Consider the following 27,974-nt stretch of genomic DNA (forward strand, 5'->3'; position numbering starts at 1 on the left):
TTTTTTGTGTCCCGCGGCCCGGTCCTCGACCAGGCCTCCACCCCCCAGGAAGCAGCCCATGACAGCTGACTAACACCCAGGTACCTATTTTACTGCTAGGTAACAGGGGCATAGGGTGAAAGAAACTCTGCCCATTGTTTTTCGCTGGCGCCTGGGATCGAACCCAGGACCACAGGATCACAAGTCCAGTGTGCTGTCCGCTCGGCCGACCGGCTCCCTGCCAGGGAGTCATGTCTTTTTATTAATAATCTTGTCGATGGGCACTTGTGCCCTTTTTTGAGTCCCTTACACCCAAATTATGACAAATTTTTGTTTGTAAACATAATGATGCCATCTCTGATGTAATACAAAATTAGTTTGGAATAGGTTTTTCCCCTATCTGGTTTAATCCCCTTTTCCTCATCCTACCATAGTTAAACTGGAGTATAGAACATCACATCCCTCACTCCTTCCCTTCCTCTCATCACCCTCTTTTTTTTTTTTTTTGTCTGCACTCCCTCTACCCCACTTCCCTCCCCCCCTGAGTTCACAAGATAGATAAAAAAAATCATAATACCAATGGGTCTATAATAAATATAATTTACCTAAGGGGTATACCTGTTGTTTTATTGTGGCCCATATATCATGTAAATTGGTAAATTACCCCAAATGGATAAAGATAAAATTGTGAGTAATGAATCTTTGAAGAAAAATGCATGAAATTTTTGAAGAAACTAAAAGTATGAAATGTTTATACTTTTATGCGTTTCTGTTCTCATATTGGCATCCTTGGTGATATTTAGCGCCCTCTGATTATTCCGCACATTTGGCGTTGTTACATAGCCTTCCTGGCTTGGTGCCTTCTTTTGATAATTACTTATATCAAGTTGTGAAAATTTTTGGAAAAAACCTTGACGTTTTTGTGAACACTAGTAATATTTTATTCCATTCAAAACTGTTGAACCTACAACAAAAATCGTATGTAAGATTTTCACTGATACTTCATGTATAAAGTACAACAAAGGTGAAACCATGGCTGTTACGATTTGAGCAATATGCTATTCAAATAGTAAGTTCGGTTTTCACTCTGGCAACACTTTGCACGTATTATAGCTAATGCCAGCTATATTGTTATGCGAGTGTGATATTTGACAAGTCTGTCAGGTTGCACTGGAAATCGATAAAGTCGAGTGCTTAATTATAAGTATCGTTTCCTATGGATGTTGACACATAGTATAACAATATTTTACTCAACTTTTCCCATGTTTAATAATTTTTGCTTTTACCCTTCAGATGGCATCAATCAGGAAAGGGAAATACTTGGCACTATTTGGAAAGAACTGTCAAATGGGAGATTGGAAAGCAACTTGAGATGTACATTTGATTAATGTTCCACATCAAGAGCTAACTTTGAAATAACTTGGTTTGATAGCAAGAAGCCACATACGGTGAAGACTAGGTCAAACCTGCAGCTGTGAAAGTGGTAAAAATCACGCGAGACCAGAAAGAAGGCATGCAACAACTTCATTCAGAGGGAGCAGACATTTTCCTATTCAACTTGATGACACCACTGATGTCAATAGCAATTCATTACTGGTGGTGTATGTTTGATAAAGGGGTTCTGATGCAATTGAAGAAATGTTTTTCCTTTTCTCGTTAGAGCTCATGGAATTGATGTCTGCAACAAGGTTGATACATACCTCAAAAAACCAAATGTTGATTTAAAGGTGGAAGACAATATTGGTGCATGTGTCGATGGAGCTCAAGACTTTTAGACATGTTAGTGGCTTTTCGACTTTGGACAAAGAAAGTCAAATAAAAAAAATGGAATTTACTCATTGTATGGGACCCGTTGGTCCCATACAATGTTGGAACCCGAATTGGAGGCTGTCATGAATGATGTAATAATAATTGTCAATGCTATCAAATGTCAAAGGGCATTCATGCATGCACTAAATGCATAGTTATTTTGCAATTTATGTGAGAACAGGGAGGCTGCATATTAAGGCCTCCTTTTTTCATTCAGAAGTAAAGTGGCATTCACATGGAAATGTTCTGAATATAATGTGGGATCTCAGAATTAAACTAGTAATTTTTCTCGTGGATCAAAAACATTCCCTTGCAGATAAGTTGTGAACCTGCACTTTGCTTGTGCATCTTGCATATTTAGCAAACATTTTTGTTAGCTAACATCTTTGGGCTTATAAATTCATAGAATGACAAATTGTAAGGGAAAAAACACCAGTGTCATTTTACCAAAAGAATAAGCTTTCAGCATTTGGCTCAAAAGCTGTACTGAAACCAGAATGTGGAACAATACAAGATAACCCATCTTCCCAAAGGTAGCAGAGTTTTTGGAAGACTGAAGATCTATCTGTCTTTGTGCCATGAAAGAGCTAGTTGGAGAACATCTGAAGAAATACAAAAAAATAGGTTCTCTAATTACTTTCCAGAGCTTGATTCACATAATGATGTCTGAAGAATTGGCAGAGGCAATTCTTGAATTTCACTTCAACAGTGAAGTAAGCATGGAATTTCAGAACAAGATAGATCTCCCATCCTGTTTAGATATAAAAAAATAAAATGCTTTAAAAATTGCATTTGTGGAAGAAACAAAAATACTGATGCCTTTTGCAACAATCAGCCTTTGTGAACAAGGATTTTCTACCCCCTTATGAACAAAGACAGTACAGAAATCAATTGGTCTCTCCCCCCCCCCCCACCCCCCCTCACCCCCCACCCCAAAAACAGCATCCAAGCTACTCTGACATCAAAAAGCCCCGATATCGATGTTTTATCAAAAATGAAACGGTCCCATTTTTCCAAAGTCTAAGGTTGAGATGTTTTGAATTAAATGCTTTGGTCCAATCCTTTTTGTTAATTTAACGTGTGTGATGTTCTTATTACAGTACTCTGTATGTGTGTGGCATTAAATCTTTCATTAATTCTTGACCTTGAGGAAAGTTAATTCTCCATTTAAAGAGTAATTAGCATTAGCTTGTTTTTGCTTACTTTGATGTTGGGTAATACCATTTTAACACAGATTTGGTGTAATTCCCAAGAAAGTTCCCCTGCTATAGATAAAATTCTTAAGTTAAGAGATAAAAGATAGGCATGCGATAAATTTATACTACTGTAATGTTCATTTTCAACCTTATCTATCTTTTCTGGGGTGGGTTCAGGGAGTTCTACTCGCCAAGCCTAGTCTGGGGCCAGGCTCGACTTGATCCTACAGACTGTTGCTTGGAGTGATCTGCAGGGCCACTACAATTCAGTTTGTCACTTCATGCAGGAAACTCTAATTTTTGTTTGGCTTGCTGGGAACTTTGAATTAGTCCACTTTTATTCTGGAAATATTTCATATGCTTGCTGGGAGAAAATTGAACAATCTTGGACCTCTGATGTTCACAGTGTTCTCTGATTGTGCCTAAGACAGTTCTACTCTTCACGACCCTATTCTGCATAAGTATTTTGCTTATGTACAATTTAGCTTATCTGTCAACGTTTTGCAGGTACCATAGTTTACAATCCTTCAATCTTGGACACCGAGTTGACAGCTGCTACGAGCAGCTTCCTGGGGAGGGTGTGTAACAAAAAGGAGGCCTGGTCGGGGACCAGGCCGCGGGGACTCTAAGCCCCGAAATCATCTCAAGATAACCTCAAGAAGATTGTCCAGGCCGCGTGTTCGAGCGCCCAAGAAAGCAGTGGGAGGAGTGTTTTTTCCGGATATAAAACGTCCCACATTAAACACACAAATCACAATACGGTGTTGCATCAAATGAACAACCATGTTGTAGCTCAGTCGACTAAGGCAGCGTCTGGGATGCTCTCGGACGCAGGTTCGAATCCTCGTCACGGCCCTTGTGGATTTGTCCCACATTAACTTATAGCAGAGCGGTCCTTAGGGTGGGATGAGCTGGACAGGGTCTGGTAGGGTGGGCTTGTAGGCCTGGCTGAATACGTAAACCCAGTCCGGAAGTGTGGTCCATTTTGTTTATAATGGCATAACACGTTGCCTCCGCTGGATCCTCATCCATGTGTATAGACTATTTCCGGCATTACTGCAATTCCGGTCCGGGCGAACGTGTGTGTGTTTGCCCAAAATATATATTTATATATTTTTAAAAGTGTAATGTTTCGTATATTTTCGCTGCGTGGAGTGGAAGGTGAAGTCTATGTTTATATGATGGAAACGGTTAATTCCACCTTGGTGCAGTTTTATTAGTGACTTGTTCACGCTTTTATTTTTATTTACCTTTCACAATGCTCTTTCGCAATATCATTAAATTTCCCATTTTCCCCTGTAGCGCTTTACCCCACCTCCCATTCGCTAGCCTCATCATGCAACTTCTCCCTCATATTTTTGTCTCCTCCATTTATCTGTCGACATTTTTCCCCTTCTCATCTTTTCCCAATGCTCCCTTTCCCCACTACACGCAACATGTTTTCTCCATTTTAGGGAAGCGTTATGGCGTACAGATAATTAATAGTTTTCTTCCTGACATCAAATCGAAATGACCTGTCAAGTCGTAATGCGCGGCCATCTGAAGCAGGTCGGAGTTCCATGTTATTTTCCCAGTCTTGTCTAGTCTCGAGTTCGCGCTATTAGGCTGTTTTGTTAATTCCTCCCGGCTGCTTCCCACAACACCGCCAGCTGACAGGTAGCGAACAACTCAACCCTCTGCCATCGTAATTGAGTGTGATGGCAGAAATGTAGGAGAGTCTGCATCTGTGCTGGTTGGCTACTGCAAAACCTGCGCGCGCACAGCCCCGCTCTCCTAAATAGTACTTGCTTATTTGTGGTGGCGAGGGTTGAGCTTCGGCTCTTTGGTTCCGCCTCTCGATTGTCAATTAATTGGTGTACAGGTTCCCTAACCTATTGAAATTGAGTATGGAGTCTGCCACATCGCTGCCTAGTGCATTCCGTTTGTTAACATTCCTGACAGTGTGGGCCAGCGTCTGAAGATGTGCCCGTCGTGCTCAATACTTGCAGTCTTCAGTCATTTGAAGTTGTGTGGAATCTGCCTCCGCCACTTCTTTGTTTAGTGCAGATTTTCGTCAGTAATTGAAAATGAGAAAATTCTTTGAAAAACAGGACTGTAGGTTCAAAACCACCGTCCTAATAATTGGTACATTCTCGCATGGCATTTTCTGCTAGGTAGTAAACGGTAGAGTTCTGTTTGTAAAATTATAAGCCCCGTTTAGTCTTTAATTATACAAGTCAAATATGTACAATTTTAAACACATTGCACATAGACTAACCAGGCTGTAGTGGTGCACATAGACTAGCCAGGCTGTAGTGGTGCACATAGACTAACCAGGCTGTAGTGGTGCACATAGACTAACCAGGCTGTAGTGGATATGTGGGCCGCTCCAAGCAGCCTGTTGAACCAAGTTATCACATGTCGAGCCTGGCCCCCCAGGCTGGGCTCAAGGAGTAGAACTACCCTCGAAACCCGCTTCAGATATGCATTGTGATAGTTTTAAATGCCATTCAATATACAGTGATGTTTAATCTATCAGGCTCAGCAGTTTGGTGGTAATAACTCAAACTATTTGGCTTTCAAACTATCATCTACTTCCTCATCACAATCGACTTGAGAATGGTCAGGGACGGACGTCGTCGTCCCTTCACCTTCTAGTGTGTGGTCTGGTCAACTATTTGGCTTTCCTGTCATCCAGCTCAACTATTTGGGCATAAATGTAAAAACTACTATCTGACGGGTTTAACTGCCCCTCCTAGCCAACCTTAACACTAATAACTTGCCATTCCTGCTACCACCTTCTACCGTGCTCGTTGTAATGTACAACTTTGTTTTGAATACTGACCTATGACACGGGAATTACTACCTCGTTTGATCGGAAAGGATTGTAGCCTATCTACTGTCATTGTATTTTCCTATCTCAGATGAAGGTTCTGTGTTAGAATTTAATGTCGACAAAGTCTTTTAAATCCAAATTGGTATTAAAAGTTCCGGTTTCGTACTGCAGCTTTTTTTATATGAACATTTTGAATTATTATTTTAGCTGATGGTTTCACTCATTTAAGTTGCATTGTGCTTTCATTGGTCCAGCCATCTTTATATACTGTATTTGATTGTTGTAAATGTAAGTTTTATACGCATTACCTGGTGTACTTTTTGAATGATGTATACATATATTAAACTCCAAATATATAGCGCATATAAGGTACTACCAAAGATACTTGGGTAACCTACAGTGTCCTACAGTGCACTGTGACTACCAACATTTTTTTTAAGAAATGCCCCAATCTTCTTGAGAGATTATCTTGAGATGATTTCGGGGCGTTCAGTGTCCCCGCGGCCCGGTCCTCGACCAGGCCTCCACCCCCAGGAAGCAGCCCGTGACAGCTGACTAACACCCAGGTACCTATTTTACTGCTAGGTAAAGCAGTAATGGAAAATAATTGAGGGGCTGGTCCCAAACCTGCACACAGAAATAACACCACATGAGACCAGAAGACATGGCAGGATGTGCAGAATACCCCCGTTGAAAAGCAGAGGTGCAACAGGTACTCTGAGAGAGAACTCTATCAACATCAGATGCCCGAGACTGTTCAACACGCTTCCACTACACATAAGGGGCATAACTGGCAAACCCCTCACAGTGTTTAAGAGAGAACTGGATAAGCACCTCCAAAGGATACCTGATCAACCAGGCTGTGACTCATACGTCAGGCTGCGAGCAGCCGCGTCTAACAGCCTGGTTGATCAGTCCAGCAACCAGGAGGCCTGGTCGACGACCGGGCCGCGGGGACACTGAGCCCCGGAAGCACCTCAAGGTAGCCTCAAGGTAGGTAACAGGGGCATAGGGTGAAAGAAACTCTGCCCATTGTTTCTTGCCGGCGCCAGGGATCGAACCCAGGACCACAAGTCCTGCGTGCTGTCCGCTCGGCCGACCGGCTCCCATTGCTGCAGATGCAGACAGCTTTATTTCGTGAAGGTTGTTTGATAACACTTTATGTAAAATCAATAAATACGTATTAGTACTAATTCCGACGAATTAAAAACACATTAAAAGGTAAACTGCAAATGCTTTAATTTTAAAAGTATTACCGGGTTAAAAAAATAATCTGAAACTGGTCCGCCTCCGAATTTGCTAGATCTGGGCCATGATTCATTAAGCAATTGCGCAAGTACACACGAACCTGTACATCTTTTTTTCTCTGGCGGCTTTGTTTACATATTTTAAACAGTATATGTGCTTCGAAGCACCAGGAGGCTGTTTATAAACAACATTTGACAGGGAAGTTTCGATGCTTTTAAACTTGTTTAATAAATTGTAAACAAAGTACTAAGCACATAAGTACTTTCATTTTAGGAGGACGGGCTGTATTTTAAATAGAACTTATTTTATTATGCGTGGGTTGTAGGATCAACCACAATTATGTAGATCTTTGCAAATCCTGGGTTATTTCATTGTCTTTGCTGCGCTATTGTACAAATATTATTTTGCTGAATACTGCTCACGAGAGCTTATCACGATAACATTATCTGTATTTAATTATACTAATGATATCCTGACGCGTTTTTCCAGTAGTCTAACACCTGAAAACAGCAATACCGGTTTGAAAAATCCAGCGAAAATTTGGGGGTCTTGTGGTACTTGACTTTGAGAACGCAACTTGCTTCTTCCTTTCGCAACTTGTCAAAGCCAGCATTCATCAAGCATTTATTTTTGTCTCCACTTCTTAAAACTGAACATCTTACGTAGCTCGTGACGGCTTAAACCGTTCACAAGCTTCGAAACTTTGCAGCTGTATGTTATCACTGTTATGGACCATCTCCCTAGCGCTTCGGAGCTTATCAAATGTTTAACAATTTAATGATAATATAATAATAAGGGCAAGCCAAGCCATAACACATGCCCTGAGTAATTGAAGTTGTTAAAGGACTAATTCGAAAACAGTTGAATAAAAAAATATCCATATCCAAAAGTCATGTTTGGGTTGCTCTTCGTATCGATTGTTATCGAACTGCATAAAATACATGTTCATATTCACAGGCGAGAAAGGTAAATTAGCGTTTGATTCTGAGAATCGTGGAGCCTGGCCCACGAGGCAGGGCGGGACGGAGTATGGAGACTTTGCATGACTGCTGCTACTAACACGCCTGCCCAAGAATTACACCGCCATCTGTGAAGCATGTAGGCGGCCGTTGATGCTATCTCCGTGTCGTGGTCCTGTTTAGGCAGGGACACAGAATGGCCCGGCACCCAGTATAATCTCTGCCCTTGTGTTGCCAGCGCAGAAGCCTCACCTTAGGTTTCCCCCTTGGGCGGGCCTTCGTGTCAGGCAGGTTTTAAAATGAGGGGTGGCGGGACATTTGTGCGAGTGTCGTACTGCCTGAGGCCAGCGAGGTCTCGGCCAGCAACAAGGGATGCGTTATCAGCAAGCCCGCCCGGGTATATCCGCTCTGATAATGAATGCCACATTATTGGCGTTGTGTTGTAGGGTAGTATTGTTTTAATAAAAAAAATTGAAAGGTAGCTGAAAATAGGGTAAAAGGAAATATAAAAAATGGGATTAATTGTGATTTAAGGTTATGATAGTCTTTGTATTCACCTAGTTGTGCTTGCTGGGGTTGAGCTCTGGCTCTTTCGGCCCGCCTCTCAACTGTCAATCAACCGACTGATTTTTTTCTTCTCTTACATACACACACGCCCACCCACTCCCAGGAAGCAGCCCATGGTAGCTGTCTAACTTCCAGGTACCTATTTACTGCTAGGTGAACAGGAACATCAGGGTGAAAGAAAAGGCTCATTTGTTTCCGTCATCGCCGGGGATCGATCCCCGGACTCTAGGATTACGAACCCCGAGCGCTGTTCACTCTGCTGTCAGGCCCCCCGAATGTACCCTTATTAAGGTGAAGGTACACTTACGACCGCAGCGACAGGGCAACTGTTAAGTGGCATATAAAGCATAAGTGACTGGAAATGTATTTTCCCGTTGACAGAAATAACCTCTAATATTCAAGGAATTGTGGTGTCAATTAAAGTAGATGTAAAAGTCAACTGGCCAGGAGATGCACCGGTGGAAATGTGTGATAAGATTATATAACAGGAAATGTATATAAATGATTTACTGAATCTCGCTACAAGAACGTGATTTACTAAATTGAGGGATTGCATATTAATAATGTTTAGAAATACAGAAAGGCAGTAATAATAAGTTCATCAGTATTGGTTATCTGATTACTGCTCGTACCGCTGTGAAAGCATATCAGGGCCTCGACCAATAGGGAGACACCCGGTGGTGGTGGTTGTCCCGTCACGTGACCCCACCACACAACTGGGAAACAAGCTGTCGGCCGTGTATAGGATATCTTACAAGGATGTTAACATACTAATGAGGCTAGGTGGAAATAGAGCTGGGCAAATATATGGGACGGAAAGGTGTGGGAGGGGGCTACACGGACCGCATGTCTGGTGATATGTGGGAATTTGTCTGTAGAAGGTTATGGGAAAATTATACTCGTAGATGGTATAGTGTTGTGCAGATGGTGCTTTGTTGGGTTAGTCTGGTCCAGGAAGTGAAAGGAAGGGGGGGTAGTAATTGATTGATTGATCGATGAAGATTAAGCCACCCAAAAGGTGGCACGGGCATGAATAGCCCGTAAGTGGTAGCCCTTTGGACCCATTACCAGTATCAATAGCTGATACTGGAGATCTGTGGAGGTGCGACTGCACCCTGCGTGGGGTAGTAATGGGGAGGGGACGGATTTATGGTAAGAAAGGGTGGGAATATGTGTAGTATATTCGAGGAGATTTAACAAACATACGAAAAAAAATCCGTGCTAGAGAGTGAAAGGTGAATTTTAATTGCGAAAAGTATGGAAGAAGATGTGTGATATATGGCTAAGAAAGGTGGGAGGGAGGGGACGGGATTTCAAAATATTTACTCGGTGAGGTGACTGAATAATAAGAGGAATGATGGAGAGAGCAGCATGATCATCTGAGAGGAGGAAAAGTGATGTACATGTGTGTTATGTAGGCGATGAGTTGGAGAGATGTTGGTGTTTCAGATGTATCATGAAATACCAACGAAAATATGATCGCAGAATGCAAATTGCTCTTGAAAGAAATGTACATTCCTGAAATGCAACCTGTTGATGCAGTGAAAATAGTAAAAGATGATTCAGAAGATAAGAGCAGTGGCATTTTAGAATGTGGTATAAGGGATTTGTGCTTACATGATAATTGAACTCTGGTTATTCAAATGAGGTAGTGAAGTCTAGAATTTAAAATACACAGAAAAGAAACAAGGTAGATTGAAAGCAAACACGAGTTCTTAATTGGATAAGGAAGTGACGTGGGGTGGGGAGGGGGGTCAGAGTTACAAGCGGTTGCTTTGAGGGGAATAAGAGAAAATGGATATGCGACATTATATTGGAGAAATAACTGGAATTTTGCTGGGAAATATAATAGATGTTTAGGATATATGAGGACTCATTTGTAAACGAGTAAATTATTTGGTATGATGAAAGATGTAGATTTGTGAGAGAATGGAATTATATCATGAGACAATAAACACGGTCTTTAATAGCTCGAGGACGGCTTCATCTGACAGCAAGAAAAAGTAGCGTACATAAGAAAACGTTAAGTTAATGCATTGTTCATAATGTTGACTTGAGTAACTGGTTACCACAGGTGTTTAGTTAATTTGGTAAGGCTAGAAGTACTCTTTAACATTAAGCTGTGAACTTTGATGCCGTTCTTTTTTGACAATTGGGCGGTTTTGTGAAAATTGACAATTGATAACTGAGCATAAAATACACACCTAACCAAGTTTTAAATACAGCTCATAACTATAGCACGTGACTAGTTCTAACCTAGTTAGTATAAGTTTCTTCAAGTATAACTGACTTTGAGACATTCCGTCCAGTATGGAATGACTCGAGACAAGTCTCAAACATGCGTATGATAGAGAGAATATGGTAGACGACTTAATGCTAGCTGACGAGTGAATATGGTGAGCGCATCAACACTATATTTAATAGTGGTTAATGATGAAGTTTCAAATGTGTAGGTGACTCGGAGATGGAATGGGTACATTAAAGATGGTCGTGTTGGCCAGACCTACGGTAAATTCAAGAAGCACCTTCGATGGTGCTTCATTTTATTTTGGGCTTTTCTCACAGTAGCGAAGCTGTTTTGTACTGATACCTGTGCAGAAAGCATTGGGGGGAATTTATTTGTCCGTGATCTGAAATTAGTGTTTTTACAAGTCTTGAAGATGATGCTCATTTTAGTAAGGTGATTGGTATTGCTACTTCAGAGGATAAGAGTACATGTTATGTATTTAATTGTGCCAGTTTGAACAACATTTTAGTGTTGAATGAGGGATGTTCCAATGTCAGGGATTTAATGGGATAGTAATAACAGGAATAATCACCTACTGGAAATATATTAGGAAGTCTTCAGTTGTGAAGTTGTTTGGTATTCTTTGAGTGCTAATCGTTACAAAGGTCAAGAAGAATTTTAAAGAAGTGTAGGTGTTCAAAAGTTTCAGGGAAGAAAACTTCATTAACTTGTCATTTTTCACCTTTATGGTCAAAAGATTTAATTTCTTGAACAGTACAGCATTGTTTATCACGAAAGCGTTTGGGCTACTGAAGAAGTTTCAACTTTCTTCGCCTTCTCTAGTGAAACACCCCGATCAATTTTTTTTTTAATTTATCTGAATCTTGGCAATTCTGAATCTGAATTAATATATTTGTAAATTCACTCTTTAAGCTTTAGAGGCTGTTTGGTGAAGGCTTCAACATTGCCTACAAGTTCTCATATACTGTAACCGTTCAATTCCCGACCGTCCACAAGTGGTTGGGCACCATTCCTTCCCCCCGTCCCATCCCTGATCCTTATCCTGACCCCTTCCAAGTGCTATATAGTCGTAAGGGCTTGGCGCTTACCCCCGATAATTCTCTTCTTCCCTTCCCTTTCAACTACAGATGAAGCCAAAGTCCTGTTTCATAAGCACTGTTAAACTATAGTGGTACTAACTTCCGTAAATTGAAATACAAATAATGAACTAAAAGTGACACCTTCTGTCATTATCACATTACATATCCCACTCTTCAACCTCCCCTAACAACACACACCTTTACTGCCGTCAACCCCGCCCTTCTCACCATCACCTCATCAACCCCCCCCCCCTCACCTTACCCCTGGTCTGGCTCAGTGTCACTTCTCATATTTGATTAGCTCATAGATTCGACGATCTCCAGCTTCAGCTAGTCTGAACAAAAAGTTCCAAATAGCACGAGCTATGGTGAACCCGTAGTGGACTTACCTGACACAGAAGCGGGGCTGTAACTATGGTATGGCGAAGTGAGGAACTGGAAACGCGAGTTAAAATTTTCATTCATTTTAGTCCTACATCCAATACCTATTCCGTGGACGGTGGTGGAAGGGGGTTAGAGGTACATAATAGGCTCAGGAACTGAACCCCTCAGTTCATTTAGCTAAGCAACTACCCTATACGAGTGGTCAACAAGTGGAATGCTCTGAACGAAGTTGTGGAAGCATACTTTTATCCACAAGCAGGCCAGCTACGGCAAGGAATTCGAAGGTCGGAAAGTTAAAATAAAACGCAACAGGTAGCCTTACAAGGCTGGTAAGCAAACACCATTTCCCCCTCTCCCCACCCTACAAAGCACCACCGTGTTCTTACCTTGATGTTCTCCCTCCTTCTGTCCTTTTTTTCATCTCTTTACCATCCTCCTCCTGCCTCTCCCTCCCCATTGCTTTCCCCCTCTCTCCTCCCCTTTGCTTTCCCTCCCTCTCCTTTTTGCTTTCCCTCCCTCTCCTTTTTGCTTTCCCTCCCTCCCTTATTTTTTGTGATTTTTGATTCGTAGGTATAACAAAACATGTTCATTTTTCATTGTCTCGTTTTTTCGTCTTTAGATTTCTTTTCCCATCTTCATTTTCCGGTTGATGGGCACGACCTCCCACTTATAATTCACTCTAGCCGAGTTGAAGTGTGTTAGTCTCCTTCAGTTTTGACATGGGTCACTAGTTTTCGGTTGCATAATGGGATGATCGTGCAACAGCTGCACACATCGCCAATTTAATATGTTTGTGCGCGCGTATGATTTAAACACATGCGAGCGTTAACCTTGTTAAACGAAGGTTATACGTGACTCTGGCGAATACATAGCTATAAGGCTTGGCTAGCACCATCGGTGCTGCCACAGCTACATGGTACAGTTTGTTTGGTAGAGAGGATGGCGCTTATCGCCAGTCACCGGATGGAGCTCTGTTCGTCACGCTAGTTTTACTGTTCATCATTGGCACGATGCTTATTTTCTGTTGTGTTAGGTCTCGTGCTGTTTGTTATAATAATAGCATGCTATGCTGTTTAATAGGTTTATTTGGGCGAGACATTCCGGAGCTAAGATGGTCTTGCTGGATACTTTCATCTTGGGCAACAGGAACAACTTCTGGTGTTTTCCTTGTTATACTATAACATTTGCGGCGTTACGTTTGCCGGGATCGTGAAGGTTCATGTAATGATATGTACTGTAGCTTCGAATTGTGTATTATATTGGTGGGGATGTGTGGTACAAGCCTGGTACAGAATAAAACCACAATTTACATAAGCCCCAAACTGCAAAATTTGGACGATATCCCCTAGCATCTAGTGTTTTTTGGGTTTGTGCGGCAAGCTATCCAGGTGGCCTTGTCCCACAGATTATAGAGAGCCTGCAGACGGAAGTTCGCAGGCTTCTGTCCGGTGGGACTTTTTTTTTTCTCCAAGGACCCTGTTCAGGGGTACTTATCATTACCGTGTGAGTCGCTAAGAAGCTCCCTCTGCGATGTGTATGTGGAGAGAAGAGAGAGGGAAGGGAGGATTTCCTGCCGTTGACATAATAAGTGTTGAAAGTGAAATTGCTCCTCGTGCTAGATATTTGGTATGCTATCTTCATTGGGATAACTTGCATTTCATTGTATATTTTTAATGCAGCATTGAAATGCTTGCGGTTGAGAAAATCCACATGAGTCGTAATGAGGATTCGAACCTATGCGCCGTTTGTTCCCAGATGGAAAGCTCTAGTCGGCTACGTCATGACATGGTAAAAGAAATAAAAAAAAGATGTATCCTCCATTGATATTTCACGATAATGTCGGGCGTCAGAGGTATAATTACTGCACGACACAGCCAGAGTGCATGGGGGAATTGTGTGAAACCCCGGTTCAGCTTCAATGGAAGCATCTTAAATCCTCGAGGGTGCAGTAGTACTCCAGGTTGCAATTTTTTTACCATGTGGCGTAGTCGACTAGAGTGTGCTCCTGAGAACACCCAGCGCATTGGTTCGAATCCTCATCACGGCTCCTGTGGATTTTCTCATTAATCTAGCACGATAAAGTGATTTCTCTGTGTGCTTGCAGTTATCTTGTTAATATAATGCAGTATTCATTATTCTTCTAGTTGCAGTTGTGGCCTTAGGTAGTTTAATACATTTTGTAAATATTACCATGCACTATTATGAATTTAAGGTGACTTATCTGAAAAAGTCGATGTGATATGCGACGTCGCATATAATACATTTGTTCCCTCGCTAAGTACTGTACGTCTACTGGGGGTCTCGATCCTCTCTCATCTTTAGAGAGATCTTAAGGGGATATTTGTTATCTAACAGTATGTAAGAAAATAGACTAATGGTGGGGCTATTGTTAGCGCGTCAAGTGTCTCGTGTGAATGTCTTTAATAATAAAAAGGTGAAGATCAGATAATAATAGAGAGATGAAGATCAGAAGCTCTGCGTTCACGGTAATATGATATTTGACGTTATTGCAGTTCAGCCGTGGAGTATCTAATACGTTTGTGAATGACAAATGTCATCGGTCTTCTCCATTGTATGTTGAAAGATTGACAGGTTGACAAGGCAGTTGGTGGATAGGGAGGCAGTGATGGTAGGCTGGTTGCAAAGGGAATGCTGGAAAATTAGGTGGTTGTGACATTAACGAGGCTGGGTAGATTTTGTATATAATAGAACGATTTTGTAATGCAGGGTTGTAGCTGCGAAGATGGGCATGTGGAATGGCTTTTGGTTATTGGGACGGTGTGTCCCGGTGCGGTCAGTTATTGTGGTGGGTTTCATGATGCACAAGTCAAGTTGAGGTTGAAATGTAAAGTTGTAACAGTTACTTACGAACTTAGACAAGGCGTGATAAACGTCAAATGTGCTATTTTTTTTTTTTTTCTTGTAAATACATACCGTAGTGTTCAACGAAATTGTGTTAAGGACTGGTAGACTTGAGTGTTAAACATTTCAAAATGGGGCTGTACAGCCTAGTTATCAGAATGCTATTTAAAAATTAGCAGCTTCCTGAAGCCTGGTGGCGAACTGGGATGGGGAGGCGTGGTGCAGCCGGCCCCCCTTCCCCAGGGGAAGTCAGCGGCAGGTAAACGCCAGGCAAGCGTCCGCTGTTAATTAAAAGTTTGGGAGTTGCGAACTGGCTGTTTTTTTTTTTTGTCATCGTCTTTAATGGAAGTTTTAGTTTTGCAAGCTATTTTTCTTTTTAAGGGGGGACTGCATGTTGAACGTCGTAGCTAATGGGGAAGGGGGTGGTCACTGTTAACTATGTGAAGACGTGATAGCATTTCTTGTTTTTATTTTGTTTATTGCAGGTGAATTTTCAGTCGGACAATGGAGGAGTGTTGGGTATTGCATAACACTTGTGAGGTCAAGCTGTTTAATATGATACATTCGATTCATGTGGTCTGTATGGAGTCTCGAATCGAGTCATACAGTCCAGATGAATGGAATGTTTATTTCCACGAAAGTGTGGATGGCAGGCACTTTGTATGATAGACATTAATAAGGCATTATTTGTTATTTCTTTAGATCAATATCATGTTTGTCATGTTATAACAACTATATTATTTCCGTTAATTTTACTGCATTCGTAACTAAGATTAGGGCTCATAAGAGCTGTCAAATGACTTACCTAATGAAACTGCAAGCAAGAGCTGTTGTCCTACCTCAGCTCATCTGAAGCCTGCTTCTAGAGACTCATTTGTTTAATGAGAATGTAGTTAGAAAGTATCACATGGGAACTATCGTATAAGGAACCTGGTGACACTGCAAGCAAGAGCTGTAATATCTCTGCCCCTCTCGTTCATCTCTCAACTCCTTATTCTCTACCATATACAGTATCTGGCAGGTGCCATTCTGCCCGCTCGTGCCTATAGTGTAACCTGGTTGATACCTGGTTGATGGGGTTCTGGGAGTTCTTCTACTCCCCAAGCCCGGCCCGAGGCCAGGCTTGACTTGTGACAGTTTGGTCCACCAGGCTGTTGCTTGGAGCGGCCTGCAGGCCCACATACCCACCACAGCCCGGTTGGTCCGGCACTCCTTGGTGCCGGACCGTATCTCAGATCTTTCTAATTTGCCTCAAGTCTCTCTCCTCCGCCTAAGTTTATGCTGCTATCATATGGTTTATTGGTGTGTGTTTTATAAACAAATATACATTTTTATTTATTCAAATGGCTTCTTGGTGTTTATTTAAACTGATATTACATGACATTAAATTCAGCTTGAGGTTATCAAAGCTGAATATTTTATGCATAGCGTGGTTCGTATAATTTTGTAATATATTTTCGAGAATTAAAACTGAAAATGCAAATGTCATGTTAAACAAAAGTATAGGTAGGTACGTAATTTTTTCTGCTAGCCTCTGGAAAATGTGGTACAGTATTCGGCAACGAACTATTTTTTTTTATAACGTATCATATCTGGCAACTGCTCTTCCAGATCCTAGCGGTTAATTTAACAGGGTTCGCTGTCGCATCAGTCCGTTCTCGTAATTTGACAAGCATTATAAACACAAGTGTACTAGGCTTACCTATCGAGTCGAAGGCATTCCAGGAATGTGTACAAATGTAGTAGCTGCGATGTCATTGGGTTACGTTTCAAATGTTTATACCTATATGTAACCCAATCAGCTGGAACTAAAAGTGGGTCTGAGTCATGTGCAGATATACACTTCCAATGATGATATTTTGTTTTGAATCGTAATAGTGTATGGCTTGGATATTTTAAGAGAGCTTGGCTGCATGTTGTGATGTAAATTGAGAGGAGGTAGTGTTAAAGCTGTTAAAATATACATGCGGTTGGAAACATTGCACAATGTGTTCTTTCTCTGCGCCATCGTGAAATTAATGAAGTGTTTTATTATTATAATTAGTGCTGCGTGCCATATACCGTTTGTGTGAGATTGATGATCTTGCATATTTCGTAATCTAATATTATATTTAATTGTAGATATTCACTGCACTTAAATTAGTTCAAGTTCAGGTACTTCTTTTTTTTATGGCAATAAAATACATCTTAAGGGGATAGAGTAGCTTAGGCTATTTCTACCCTCCCTAAAATTAGTGGCGTTTATGTACGCACCATTTTTTTTTTTTTAATCCTAATATACCGCCGTAATTAGTAAAGATATTGTGCAGAATAGCTGGTTCAGCCCGTTTAAACCCTCCTCCCATATTTAGTAAAGTTGATAAAGAGGTGCAGGTGAAGGAAAATGTTAAACGAATGTGGAATATGGCAAGAGTTATGATAGCTGGCGGGCTGTCCACCTTACTGACAGGATGTATTCGGTAGCTAAGCTTAGGCTTGGTCTATTGCAGAAGCCGAGTATGTGTGTTTCTTCACTTGTATTTCTACATGTATGCATGTTTATAGAGGAATAATGTGTACTATTCATATATACGAACTCAAGAGCCTATGCCAATGTTTGGCTGTTCTGTTTGCAGTTTATTTCCAGCTTTATTTCCAGGTTGGTATCTCCAACCCCACCACGCCTTACCCCAACTCTCCATCTTCCCCCAACTCTCCATCCTCCCCCAACTCTCCATCCTCCCCCAACTCTCCATCCTCCCCCAACTCTCCATCCTCCCCCAACTCTCCATCCTCCCCCAACTCTCCATCCTCCCCCAACTCTCCATCCTCCCCCAACTCTCCATCCTCCCCCAACTCTCCATCCTCCCCCAACTCTCCATCCTCCCCCAACTCTCCATCCTCCCCCAACCCCCCCATCCTCCCCCATCCTCCCCCAACCCCCCCCCAACCCCCCATCCTCCCCCAACCCCCTATCCTCCCCCAACCCCCCATCCTCCCCCAACCCCCCCATCCTCCCCCATCCTCCCCCAACCCCCCATCCTCCCCAACTCCCCATCCTCCCCCACTAACCCCACCTTCCCTCCCCCTCCTCCAAATGCAATAAATGGTATAAGCGTGTTGCTGTGACTTATAATCAGGGCGCCACTATATCGATCCGTCTGCCGTCAGACAACACAACCCATCATCCTTCGCCCTGCTCATACGGTGACTGCGCCAGTACATGTGTCAGTCCTTAACTCCAGACGTAAAATATGTTCTGTTGCCGTGTGTGTGTTTGAATTGTGCGCGTGTGAGACGTTTGTGTTGTAAATAAAATATTGTTTTATTTGTTGTTTTTGGTATGTTGAACCGTTTCGCCATTATTGGTTGCTTCAATACGTTGAAGTTTCTAACTGATCTGATCTAACTGATCAAGGTAAGGCAAGGTAACCTCTATCCATGTGATTAATTTTGTCCTGGTTGCAGGGTGATCCCCCCCCCAGCCTTCTTCGACCTCACTACGGGCTCACCATAGCCCGTGCTACTTGGAACTTTTTGTTCCAGGTAGCGAATCTTTAACATCATCATCTTCGACCATCGCCAGGGCACACACCTGCCACCCCTGTAGGTCTACGGTACACAGAGGCATTGCACCCATGGAATATACTCAGGCTGACTCGTCACAAATGCTCCTCGCCTACACTTAAATTCATATTCTTTTTTTTTTTTAATAAATATATATATAATTTTCACCTTATTCGATTATATATCTTTGTACTTCGATGTCCTACCCTCTTCAGCTACAGAACGGCTATACTGTACTATGGGTTCTCTACTGCAAACTTCTGTCCATTCTGCAGAAATATTCAACATTTCACTTAGCTAATTTTTTTTTAAGTATATCTTATTGATGTTGCACTTGGTGTGTACTCTCTTGTGAAACTTTGGTGACTTATACATAAAGATACTCATTTCTTGTGTTTGAAACTACTTATTCATTTTTAAATGGTCTTATTATTCTTTATTCTCTTAAGTATTCTATGTGAGATGACGCCTGGCATTTTTTTTTTTTTTACTCGATAGATATTTTTTGTTATTTTTTATCCTTTTTTTATATGATTGATCAGGCTGATTCTCACTACATATTATTTAGTCTATTGCCCGTTCCATCTCTGACTTTTCCTTTCTCTTTGTGTTTTTCAGAGGCTTCCTGAACCCTGGGACAAAGGTAAACAGTCCACCACCATTTTGGCCACTCTCGCTCTCCTAGGCCACTCTTGCTGCCTCCTGACCAAGCGTGTGACTGTCTGCACTCTGTTATTATTTTCACGCTTCTTTCCTTAACATATTCATTGTACCATTCATATGTCTTAAACCATTTCTTGGTATTATAAGTCTTTGGCTCTTAGCGTTCTTATCCTCTTTGATTTTGTTTTCCTCTCATGCTTTGTTTCCTCTGTTCCACGTTTGCCTCGTGTTTTCCCTCTTGCTTTCTCCACAAATTTCTTTCCCCTGTCCATCTGCTTTCTCCATTTCTCTCTATTGTCCTCTCCCTCATTGTATATCTTCCCTCTCCTTCTGTATCACTTCTCTCATCTTTACGATATTTCCAACACCTTCCCCCTTTCTTTATCTTCCCCTCTATCTTTTATCCTTTACATCTCTCAAATTTCTTCAAATTTTTCCTCATGTCTCCCCCCATTCTCCCCTTAAAGCAACCTTTAACCCTTAGTAGAACATTCATAATAAATTTCACAACTGCACTCGGTAACACCATAAGCTTCCTTAGGTGAATTAAACATTGTGATAGTTTAAAAGTAGAATTGGTTTTATCCTCGTGTAAAATATACTCACGTTATTGATTCTTTTCAACATTTTTGTAATAAGTTTTCCGCTCTTTGTTCTCACATGCTATTTACTGTTTTTAGTGAAATTTTATGCAATATGTAATGTGGATATGTCTCGTTATCCTTGGATTTTGACTATTATAGTTGACGTTGGTTTGTAGTTAACTTGATCCTTTTATAGTTGATGGCGAGTGTTGCCATCGGGCAAAGTCAAGAGGTTTAGGCACGCGTCCATGCATTGCAAGCCTTTCTATGCCCTCCTTCACCCTTTCTATGCCCTCCTTCACCCTTTCTATGCCCTCCTTCACCCTTTCTATGCCCTCCTTCACCCTTTCTATGCCCTCCTTCACCCTTTCTATGCCCTCCTTCACCCTTTCTATGCCCTCCTTCACCCTTTCTATGCCCTCCTTCACCCTTTCTATGCCCTCCTTCACCCTTTCTATGCCCTCCTTCACCCTTTCTATGCCCTCCTTCACCCTTTCTATGCCCTCCTTCACCCTTTCTATGCCCTCCTTCACCCTTTCTATGCCCTCCTTCACCCTTTCTATAAATAAAAACAATTATAACAACATAAATTACAAATATAATAAATAGCAAATAACAACACAATTACCACGATAGTGGTAATTATGTAATTAAACCTTGCCAATAGGTTTAATTAGTTGCCACGGTAATTAAACCTTGCCAATAGGTTTAATTAGTTGCCACGGTAATTAAACCTTGCCAATAGGTTTAATTAGTTGCCACGGTAATTAAACCTTGCCAATAGGTTTAATTAGTTGCCACGGTAATTAAACCTTGCCAATAGGTTTAATTAGTTGCCACGGTAATTAAACCTTGCCAATAGGTTTAATTAGTTGCCACGGTAATTAAACCTTGCCAATTCAGTGTTTAGGTGTGTTATGGTTTCATTCCTTTGTTGCCCTTCGTTTACTAGTTTTCCAAATCCTGACTTGTTTCTTTGTTGACATTGATCTGTCAAATTGTTTCTGAATTCAGTTCAAATATCCACATTACATTTGCGGTTTGATTGAGTAGGTGTTTTCAGAATTTGTCTAATTTGCTCCCTATCCCTTCCACTCCCAAGTCTCTCTTAAGTAACTCCTAGGTTACATAATTACAATCTCCGGATGACCTACTGTCTACATTTTATTTTCCGGAGGTCTATTCCTTTCTTTCTCTGTTGCATCACTTACTGATAGACGTCTGTAATTCATGAGCTGTACTCCCTTTTGTTAATTTTCATATGTTTATCCTTTAACTGTTTTTAATTAAGACATTTCAGAAGATCTAATCTACTACGTTTTTCACGCCCTACTGTGGTCGTCTACCGAGCTCTGGTTCCCCCATAGACCCTCGCATCCTTCCCTGTTGCTCTTGCTGCTGTTATTAGTCCCTTCGTCGTCTCCAGTGCCTCCGGTGACCTTCACTTCTGTCCTAGACCCTCCTCCTTCCCCCAACCTCTGTCTATTCCCCCTCTCCAACCTCCGTTGTCAAACCCCCACCCACCCAACCCCCGTCGATTTCCACCCATCCCCCCCCCCCCCAGTCTCCGTCGATTCCCTCCCCCGCCACTTAAAAGCAATGTCAACCCCCTACCTACCATTGGTCCCCCTCCCTCCCACCACTGGTTTCCCTTTGCCTCCATTGACCCCTTTCATACTTATAGCTCCACTCCTACCATTGGTCTACCCATCTACCCCTCTTACCACCTTTAGTTCCTCCTCTCTTGCCATCTTTTGTCTCTCGTGCTGCCAGTATCTCCTAGCCCACTATCCCAGTGTTTAGTTTTCCTCTTGTCACGTTTAGTCCCCTCTTTCCTCACCTTATTCCTCCATCACCGCTATTGTAACTATTACAGTGATAAAGCACTCGCACACATTTAGTACACACCCACTAATGTTTGAATTTTCCTGCATGTTTGCAGTGTTCTGCATTTGTTTCTCCAATTTGCATGCCTTGTTACTACACTTATCACAAAAAAAAATTATCTTTCTACATGATGCCTCCCCCCCTTCCCTTTGAAAATACCATTGGTTTTGGTAACTAACTTGCTTGACACTCTTACCTTAACATTGCGCCAGTAGTCACCCTTTAGCAGCTCCGTCACTGTACACTAACATCCTCTGGAACTTATCTGCTGGGTCCTATGGATTTGGGTTTTTTTCTGGGTCACTGTTGACAGTTTAGTATGGTGACTGCTGTAATAAATGACGTGCTATGTATGTCGTTTTATTGGTAGTGATCTTTTCTAACAGAGCACACTACCACTCCCTTCCTCCTGACGCCCTCACGGAGTTCAGTGGATGTAACATTGGGTATATTTGTTTTATTTCTACTTCATGTAGACTCTTTTTCAGGGAAGAATGTTTGCACTGGAGAATATTGTATATTAAAAGGAAATAATTTGATAAGGACGAATAAAGGTAAGCACTGTGATAATGTAAGCAAAATATTTGTGTACACAAATTCAATTTCTTGTATTTTTACTAATTACCGAGAAGCACTGCTCTTCTATGGTCCCCTTCTGGTTCCTTTTTGTCCTGGTAGGAACAATGGTATTTTCAGTTTAGGTTTCTCTTATGCCTAGATTAAGAGTTGGCTCATTACAGTTGAAGATAGTTTGGTCTTATATTCAGATATTTATTGGCATTGAGGTCTCCCAGTTCGTCATCTTGCCATGCCTCTAGTTGCCTAAGATACTTTGTACTTTAATAACTAGTGTTGTTATTAGAATCTTAATGTTTTAGCAGTTGGTCAATGTATGTCAGTGTGTTACAGCAATTTTACATTTTGTAAACCTCTGTAATTAGTATTTCAAGTATGTAAGTGATAACTAATGGCCCTTTTAACTTTCAAATGTTCCTTATACAGTACAGCTTTTTCAGTTTCCTGTAAAATATACTAAACCTCTGTACATGCTTTTGTTAATTCTAACTTGTAACAGGTTGTCCAGGCCTTCTGTATATCAGTCTTTGGATTTCTAGTTATTCAGTATTAACTATAACAGTTTTGTACAAGGAAACATTATCCAGTTTCTCACGTTGGTATTATCCATTATTTTCAGTGTGTTCTCTCTTGCACATTACCGCACCACTTCTTGAGTTATACCATGATGACTGCCCTCTGTCGGTACCTTTTCCAACTGACCCACATTGCTTTTTCTAACCTTTAAGTTTAGTTTTAAAAGGTTGCCCAATTTGGTATGCATACTGTGTTTTCCAATCCTCCGTCCATCCCCGTCTTGTTCCTCCCTCTCTCTCTCCATTTTCTTGCATCACACCTTCCGTTTGGATAATTAAATGAGTTTGTAGATGCAGTAAAACAAAACAAAATGAGGGTTAGAAATCAGTGGATTGGGCAACTACCAGCTGGAAAGGCGGGGCCCAGTAGTTAACGCTCTACCCTGCAAACACATTTAGTAGGATACGCATACACACACGCGCACAATTTGTGTCATATAATAATAGTAATAATCAAATGGAGGCGGAAGAAAGGACCCAATACAAGTATGTTTTATTAAACCAAGATTTTCGGATGAAACCTTCATCCTTTATCAAGTTGCTGTAAAGTAATGTTCCCAGCGGCAACTGTTTACATTTGTTGATTGTTTTGCTTTAGTACGGACACGTGTGGTGGGCCTGTCCTTCACTTCACCTTCATTGAAACACTACGGCATTGTAGCAAGTTTCTCAATAATAATAAATATTAAAATGGTGTACACAATAATGTGTACGTTGACGCCATTCCGGTGCAGGAAACACATGGCAGCCATGACCCAAGTCAACACAAGAGACACTACAAATCTAGCACCTGTGGAGGCCACAAAGTTACCTCATAACGAGGAGTCTGGGCGGCAGCCTCCAGTTTTCAAAGTTTTCCCAATAAATGGATTTGGGCAAGTTTTATTATAGATCTCCCGAGGTATCTGTCTAGTGACGGGTGGCGGTACTGATGATAAAGTTGTAGGCTACTGCCTCACGCAGAGAAGAGCGCCACGAGGGGAATAATGATGCAGGGGAAATGATAGTTTGAAGATAGAGGTGAGGAGAGGGAAATAATGATGCGACAGAGATGATGACGGTAAGGAGAGGGGAATAATGATGCGACAGATGATGACGGTAAGGAGAGGGGAATAATGATGCGACAGAGATGATGACGGTAAGGGAAGAGAAATGGCGATGCATGATGAATGTAAGGGGAGAGGGGGAATAACGAGAAGCTGTGATAATGGTTGCCTTGAGGTAAGGGTTAATGACAAGGAATGAGAGTTGGATCTCTACTCTCGGTAAGTTATTTTTACGTTTGTAGCTTTTGTTTCTATCTTTTGTTATTTCTTGACCCTAATGGAATGTATGCTGTTATTGTTTTAGATTATATGTTTATACAGTAGTGTGTTAAGTGTTTTTGTTATATTCTTAAACATTGTAAAATTTATACTGCTCTGTTTTTTTCTTTGTGTCCTGACTACTATATATATATATATTTTACGACGATCATTTATTTTCAGGCCACACAGAAATCACAATAGCGTGATGCATCAAATGAACAAAAATGAATGAGATCATTTCGTGCTATTTTTGACCATGTCGTAGCTCAGTCGATTAAGGCAGCGTCTGGGATCCTCTCGGACGTAGGTTCGAACCCTCATCACGGCCCTTGTGGATTTGTTCATGTATTTTCAGGATTATTTTTTGAGGTGTTGACATTACTGTCCAATGTTTTCAGTCGTTGAAGTTGGGTTTCTTGGCTGTATCTTGTTTTGGTCTTATTTCCTCCTCTTTATTTATATCATTTGTCTTGTAATCCTTATTTCTCATTCCCTTCTCCCGCCACCCACTTGGGCTGGACGGTAGAGCGACGGTCTCGCTTCATGCAGGTTCAACTCCCAAACCGTCCACAAGTGGTTGGGCACCATTCCTTCCCCTCGTCCCATCCCAAATCCTTATCCTGACTGATTGATTGATTGATTGATAAGGATTAAGCCACCCAAGAGGTGGCACGGGCATGAATAGCCCGTAATTCTCCTGACCCCCTTCCAAGTGTTATATAGTGGTAATGTCTTGGCGCTTTCCCCTCCCTCCTTTCTTCTTCTTTTCATCGTCCCTGCTCCTGTTCCTCCCTCTTTTCGCTTCTTCCCTACTTTCGTTTCCTACCTCCTTCGCTTTTCACACTTCCTTCTTCTTCCACTTGGATCTTCCTTCTTTCCCATGCATTTTTCCTCCCTCTTGACTCCGCTACCTCATTACTCATTCCTCGCACTAGCCTCTTACTCATTGCAACAATTTTTTTGTGCACACTAGATATATCAGCCCAGGGATATCTTGTCTATCCCCTTCTACGATCGGAACATCTTGGTTTTATCACATACCTTTTTTTCTAATGTTCCTCTTTGGTTCCTAGATCCTAAAAAAGTATGGTTTTATCACATACTTTTTTTCTAATGTTCTCTTTGGTTCCTAGATGGGTGTATTTACTTAGGATAATTCGAGGTGTAGTGCCAGTCCTGCCCTGAGCAACCTTCAGTAAGAGTGTAGAGCCAGTGCCATTACTGGGGTTATGTGGCAGGGGAGTGCTCTCGTCTGCATGTGATCTTACACAGTGGAGGGAGGGAGGGACTTTGGATATGCTCTGGAGAACTTTAGATGTGATCTTTACATTGGAGAACTTGTGAGATCTCGCCCAGATTTCTTATCCTGACCCCTTCCAAGTGCTATGTAGTCGTAATGGCTTGGCGCTTTCCTCTTGACAATTCCCTCCCTTCGCTCAGGTTGCAACCTCGGTTAAATACAAATGTGCCAGAGTGCCATGCTCAGTGTTCCAAAGAAGTAATGTGTTTACCTAGTGATCAACTGCTGTCACCGTTGCTCTCTCTTCAGCTTTTAGTAGGCACAGCTAGGTTTATCAGGTAGCATTTTGAGGTGTTAATCCCTTCTTGGACACACGTGTGGTTATAGTATTGAATGCTCTGTATATTTAGGGGTAGTGTGTTAAAATTGGCTGTTAATGTTGATACAATTAAACACCTGGAACGAAGAAATACAGTTAGTGATTTTTGGCCGTTCTCAAAATTTAGGTGTGTTTTTGGAGACTTTAAAAAACCTGCAGGGTAACATTTACTGCCCAAATTTTACTTTGGGCAGTAAATATTATCCTTCACGTTCTCCAAGTTGGCAGTTTTGTCTGGCCTTGAATGGAACAATTCTCTCTACAAGCTAATCTTCCTCCCGCCCACATCACTCCTGACATGTTCTCTCTCTCTCTCCTTAAATCATCGTCCCACCATCATCTTCCGTTCACCTTTGCCTCCAATTACCACCACCGGCACCACCCTTGTACTCTGTGCTAACTCGTTATATATTCCGTGAACGTCTTACAGTCTGCTGCTGTACTCATATTACTCGTGTGATCATTACAGCAGATCATATCTTAGAGAAATGTCTACTTGGAGATACCTCTCGATAAGCTGCGATCAAATAGTATCTACCGTGGTTTTATTGAAAGGGTACCAGGGCAGTGGAAAGGGTAGATGGTTCAGTCATTTATATCGGCATCCAGGAGCTGAAGCTTAATCTTCCCGCTGTTTAGCCAGCCAGTGCAGACTACTGAACATATGGCCCTGTATGACTAACCATTCTGCGAGATGGGGAGTTTTAGTATCACTGCTGCCTTATTCATTCTTGTCTTGGTGATATCCTTATAATGCTCCCAGAGTCTGCCAGTGCAGACTACTGATCACATGGCCCTGTATGACTAACCATCCTGCGTGACGGGAACTTTTTTAGCACCACGTAGCTAGCTTTGTGACACACTGTACGCCCCTTCATATAGTCTAGGGTAGCTGCAGAAATGCAGATTGTGCCTTAATGTGTTGGGTAAAAAAAAAAAAGCCGTCCGCGATGCTGTGTTGGTTCAGTGTCCCACTTCAGTCCGTGGCTGCCTTCTTGCCGCCGCCTCAATAATCTTCCTCGGTTCTTTGCTTCTTGGCTTCGTCCTCTCGTATTTCCAGTAGTGGTCTCTAATGTCCTCTCGCATCTTACCCATGGCCGTGTGTCTTTTCCACCCCTTCCCCCCCTTACCTTCCCTCTCATGTCACCCCGTTGTCCCGTCTCTTCCCTCCCATGATCACAGCTTTCCCTTGCTCCCCCTTCCTTTCATTACGTCGTCAAATCCTCCTTCCCCTTTTCCTTTTCATGAAAGTTGTCTGGTATGGGCCATGGAGTGCCCACTCCCCTCATTTCCCTTCAACCCCTCACAGCTCTATCAGACCTCCTGCGGGGCCTTGCTTTGTCCCTTTTGTCCTCACTATCATATCCAGCCCTCTTGGCTGCCCCCTCTATTCTTTCAACCCACTTCCTTTTCCACCATTGTTCTTCCTTCCTCCTCCTCCTCCTCCTCCTCCTCCTTCCCTACCTTCCTTCTCACTGCACATCAGCCCCCCATGCCACCACCCCACTATTACCAGCACACTACATTCTTCCACCCTGTATTTTTTACAGCACCCTGCAACTTTGAGAGAGAGATAATGTTGTTGAAATTGTAGTGAAGACTGTGGTGGAAAAAGCGGGCGGTTGTGGAAGTATTAGTGGTGGTGGAGACGGTGGTACCGTGTGCGATGGTCGTGTAGGGGGATGGTGGTTGGTAGGTGGTAGTTGGATGGTGGTAGCGGGGACTTACGACTTGAAAGATTTAGACAGTCATGTATTTCGCGACTGTGTTCGTATTGTGAGGTTGTGTGAAGGTCTGCTGATGGCTCTCGTTGTGATGGGCCTTGTGCACACCCCCCCCCCTCCCGTCCTCTCCCTCTCTGTAAACACTGTATAACTGCTTGCGTTACACGAGACGGTGAACACCATATGGAAGTGACGCGCCAACGTTGCTTAAATACTGTGCTGTCATCAGCCGTGCAGCAGCAGCCAGCGTGATAGTGATGTTGGCCAGGCAGGCACTCAGCGTGGAGTGGTCTAGTTATCACCCGGGCTCTCCACACACGACCCACATGGAGGGCTAGCCAGGGAGT

At 42.1% G+C, this 27,974-nt stretch overlaps 1 protein-coding gene across 18 annotated transcripts in view; it reads left to right on the forward strand.

Annotated features, from left to right (window-relative positions):
- The window catches only part of heph (polypyrimidine tract-binding protein 1 heph), a 378,342-nt gene that overhangs the window by 16,162 nt on the left and 334,206 nt on the right, over positions 1 to 27,974 (forward strand). For 5 of the 18 annotated variants that reach the window (XM_069330018.1, XM_069330031.1, XM_069330025.1 and 2 more), the window contains one exon: positions 19,311 to 19,335. The exons of the other annotated variants lie outside the window; for them this stretch is intronic. In XM_069330018.1, coding sequence (XP_069186119.1) covers positions 19,311 to 19,335 — 25 coding nt within the window. The remainder of the gene's footprint in view (positions 1 to 19,310; positions 19,336 to 27,974) is intronic. 18 annotated transcript variants of the gene reach the window in all.

This window comes from Procambarus clarkii, chromosome 23 (genome assembly GCF_040958095.1).
Source record: "Procambarus clarkii isolate CNS0578487 chromosome 23, FALCON_Pclarkii_2.0, whole genome shotgun sequence".
NCBI classification, from domain to species: Eukaryota; Metazoa; Arthropoda; class Malacostraca; order Decapoda; family Cambaridae; genus Procambarus; species Procambarus clarkii.